The sequence below is a fragment of the Echinops telfairi genome, unplaced genomic scaffold (assembly GCF_000313985.2).
Source record: "Echinops telfairi isolate 266 unplaced genomic scaffold, ASM31398v2 ScPeMD7_7356;HRSCAF=8355, whole genome shotgun sequence".
NCBI classification, from domain to species: Eukaryota; Metazoa; Chordata; class Mammalia; order Afrosoricida; family Tenrecidae; genus Echinops; species Echinops telfairi.
In genome coordinates, this window is record NW_022111256.1 from 2719645 (window position 1) to 2723549 (window position 3905).

Below are 3905 nucleotides of genomic sequence, written 5' to 3' on the forward strand. Positions count from 1 at the left end.
GCACCTTCTCAGAAACTCAGTCCTCCAATGCATCGGAGCCCACATTCTAACCTAGAGTGCAACCACTCTGCAAGGACCTGCAATACATCCAACTCCCCCCTCGGCATGCAAATCGCACATCATGCCTACCTTTATGCTCCGTTCTTACGAAACCACAGATATATTTCAAGTCAGCTTCCCTTTGGCCTCCAAGAGCCACAAACATCTCCAGAAACTGAATTACATACCTTGAAGAAACCGCACCAACATGAAACTCTTCCCTCTTCCTCCTGGCAAAATTGTTGCAGTCAGCTGAACCCCATGAAGGAATTTTTCCAGGGCATGGTGCCATGTTCCAGTACCAGCCCCGAGCCGAGAATCCAGTGGGCATTCCATACATTTTCATTAATAATCAAAATTAATTGGTGACAGTGAATTCCCTTGTTAAGTCAGAAACCCATTTTACGTGATAAACCTGTATCCTTGCCCAGAGGCAAGCGGACTAGATTGCTAGGCTCACTGCAATCTGCAGCGCAAGCACTTGCCTCTTGGTTACCAGGGCCAGCACACAAGGCCTTCCCTCTCAGATGTGCTCCCTTTGGTTGTAAGCCTTCTCCAGTCCACACCTGTCTGGAAAACCAAGCAACCCCCAAAGGCAAACACCCACCTAGCGCCGCTGTCTGCGCTACAAATGCCAAGTCTCTCCATCAAGATGGCCCGAGCCCCCACTTTTCTATTTCCCACACCCCTGAAGGTCCCCCCCTCCCAACCCTGGGCCAAATTTCCCAACTCACACTCATAATAAAATTCACACTGTTTTCCTCAGAGGTAATCCTTCCCCGCCCCCCACACACATCCCTTTGGTAATCCCCAGGCACCCCATCTTTCACACAGCCGCCCCCCCCCACCACATCCACTCCCTGTGTCCTTGCACGCGCGTGCAGGGGCCATCTGTCTTCCTGAGCCGCACCTCACTGCGTTGACGCTCTTCCGGGCAGCACACGTTTCCCATCAGCTACACCTATGTTCCCACACGCTCTTCACACATATGCTCATCCCACAGGCACCCTGGAAACATACCCTTGCAGGCATGCACACTGCGCATGAAACAGCTCCGGCTCCTCTGCTCTCCTCCCACCCCTTTGCCAGAGCAAGAGCAAGGAAGGGCCATTCACTGTCTCCCTCCGCTGGAAAGCAGACCCCTGCTCGCTGGGAACCACAGTCTCCACTGGCAGCCACAACAGGTCCTCACCAAGGGCACACGCCCTCCAGCCGGCTGTCTTCGCAACATTCTCGCACTCCCAGCCCCACACCCAGTCTAGGTGTCCATGGGGCGGTGGTTGGGTTTGATCTCCTGAATGCCACCCCTCAACGTTCTTTGTGCAGTAAGTCAAGAAGAAATTGTGGGTGGGAGGGCAGGCTGGCTATGCTGATGAATTTCTTCCTCTTCCGAGAGAGGAGCCATTGAAAAGTTCCCTCTAGGTTATCACTGGCTCCCTTCCTGACCAAAAGCGTGGAGGCTTTTCTGGCTTGCTGCTGGGCGGCAGGGTGGGAGCCGGCAGCCCTTCCTGAAAACGCTGGTCTCCAGCTAGGCTGGCTTCAGTAATCAGACTGTTAAGAACAGCAAACCAGCCCCCTTCCATTCTCCCCTCCCCTCCCCGCCGCCGCCCAGCTTCACACACATAAACAAGTCCACAGGAGCATAGTTCTCCCAAGGCCCCTCGCACGAGCCCTGCACCCTGGCTGCATCCTGAAAGTCGCCTGGACTCGGATCCTGAGCCTGCCGCCTGCCGTCCAGGGCGGCCGTCTGGCTCGGTGGACTGGAATTGCGCTGGACCAACGGATCCAAGGAAAGGATCCTCTATGGTCCGGGGACCTCACCCTGCCCCATACCCCGTCACAGCTCAGGCATCTGTGGCGCATCCGAAAAGAAGCTGCACTGCCGGGCCAGGCACCTACTCCGGCGGACACCACCCCGCCCTGTCCTGCCTGCGCCCCGCGGCCAGCCGGCACCTACTGTCCAGAGCCTGCCTGCTGCTCCCGAGGGTGCCAGGTCGCATGAGGAGCAGATTTCTGGGCGGCAATGGAGCATTCTGGCCCGTCGGGGTCCTCTTAACCCAGACCAGGAGGCTCCGCGCGCGCCTGGGTTTCCCAGTCCCCTACACCACCGCCTCAAGTTCTCAGAACCAACTCCCGGACCCGCAGGGAAACCCCCCACACCCCACATACCCCGCGACGGCCCGGATGCCCGCCACTCTCCAGCCAAATCCCAGATGTGCGGACATCGGGCAGAGCCCCCCTATCTGCGCCGAGTCCCGGGGAGGGTAGCCATGGAGTAGACGCGCGCAGGTAACGCTGCGCGGGACGAACACTCCCAACTCCCAGGGAAGGGAAGCCACCTTCTTGGTCTCTGGCTCGGCGTCCCCTCCCCCAGCCCACGCCTGGGGCCACCGGGTGGGGAGAAGTGAGCCCAGAGGCCCCGCTTCCAAATGGGCAGGGTGCGGGGCGCGTGCCGGGCTGCACCCTCGCCTCTTCCCAGCCCCGCTCAGCCAACCACCCCTTTTGTTACCGGGGAGGGGGGGGGTGTTTGGGGGACGGAAGGAACCTTCTCGGGAGGGGCAGGCGTGCACTGGGGGGAGCTGCTCAGCTGAATACCTTTCCTGCCCTTCCGTCGTCCCCATTTCCCCTCGCCTCCACCCCACCCCCCATTTCTAATCCAGGTCTCTTAAACCTGATCACTTTCCCAGACCGAGGGCCGCCGATTCCCCGGCCGCCCAGGGCCATCTCAGGAGGAGGTGGGGAGGGGTGTCCGTGCGTGCAAGGCCGTGCGTGTTGGGGTGGGGGGGGTGTCCGCCCCAGGTTCTGCAGATCCCAGCGCAAACTTCGGAGCGGCCGGCGCCGTGGGGGTGGGGGTGGGGCGGGGTGCGGAGTTGGGGGGCAGACTTGCTCTCCGGGTTCCCCACATCCCCCGGCCGGTCCCTGGGAAAACCACTTCCACGTGTCCCCCGGCCCGAAGCTGCCCAGCTTGCGGGCGCGCTGCCCCTTACCGTGGCTGAAGTAACCATGGCATCCGCGTGGCTGTTTCCAGGGACGTCGACATGAAGAGAAAGGTGGACACCAGTTCGGTCATTCAAAGTCCCCCACCCTGCCGCTGCCGCCACCCAACCGGGGGGAAAGGGAGAGGGAGAGAGGGAAGGGCAAAAGTGGTTGCGCCGGGCCGCGCGCGGAGCTCTTCGGTAGGGAGAGGAGCCTTCAACTCTGCGTCCCGCGAACCTAATCTGCGCGGTTATAACCAGCCAACCCGGCCAGATGGCTCTGCGCTCAGCGCCTTAACCCCTTCCGCGCCGCGCCCGCCCCGCGCGGGCCCAGCTGCCCTCGCCCTCCCCTCCGCCGGCCAAGGGGGGGTGGGGAGACCGGGTCCCTATTTCGGTCTATTTTAACGAAAACAACCCCCCTGAAATAAAAACATCAAGCACATTTCCAAAGGAGCAGTATTCTTCCCGAATTCTAACCCCCCCCTCCCCGGAGAGATTCTCGAGCAAACGAACTGTTTTAAATGTTCACTCTATTTTACACGTTAATGTCTTCAATCTGTCTTATTTGTTATTTTTCGTGGGGGAAAAACATGGACCTGTGGTGTCTGTTTTGGGGGGAAGCTTTTTCGTTGGCTTGTTTGGATTTGTTTATTTATTTGTTTATTTTGACGTGGCACAGGGGCCTTCCATGCCCCCTTCCCTCGGGAGGTTTGGATGGGATGTGTAAACCCCTCCCCCCAACCCCAGACCCTACCAGCTGCAGACTTCCCCCCACCCCCTACCACGCTCGCCCGTCTCTTGTCTCCACACCCCACAGCAAAGGAACACTCCTGAGGACACTCGCTGCCCAGCCAACTCTGTCCGCTCAGGGGGATTGGACCCAGGGCGCCA

General features: G+C 59.7%; 1 protein-coding gene across 2 annotated transcripts in view; it reads right to left on the reverse strand.

Annotated features, from left to right (window-relative positions):
• Positions 1 to 3202, reverse strand: part of NTF3 (neurotrophin 3) — an 89183-nt gene extending 85981 nt beyond the window's left edge. Inside the window, exon 1 of one of the 2 annotated variants that reach the window (XM_004717388.3) lies at positions 3027 to 3202. In XM_004717388.3, the coding sequence (XP_004717445.1) occupies positions 3027 to 3044 (18 nt within the window). In that variant the 5' untranslated portion in view covers positions 3045 to 3202. Of the gene's footprint in view, positions 1 to 227; positions 283 to 3026 lie in introns of those variants that run through there. The other variant, XM_045296014.1, reaches the window with a different exon arrangement.
• Positions 3203 to 3905: the final 703 nt, after the last annotated feature.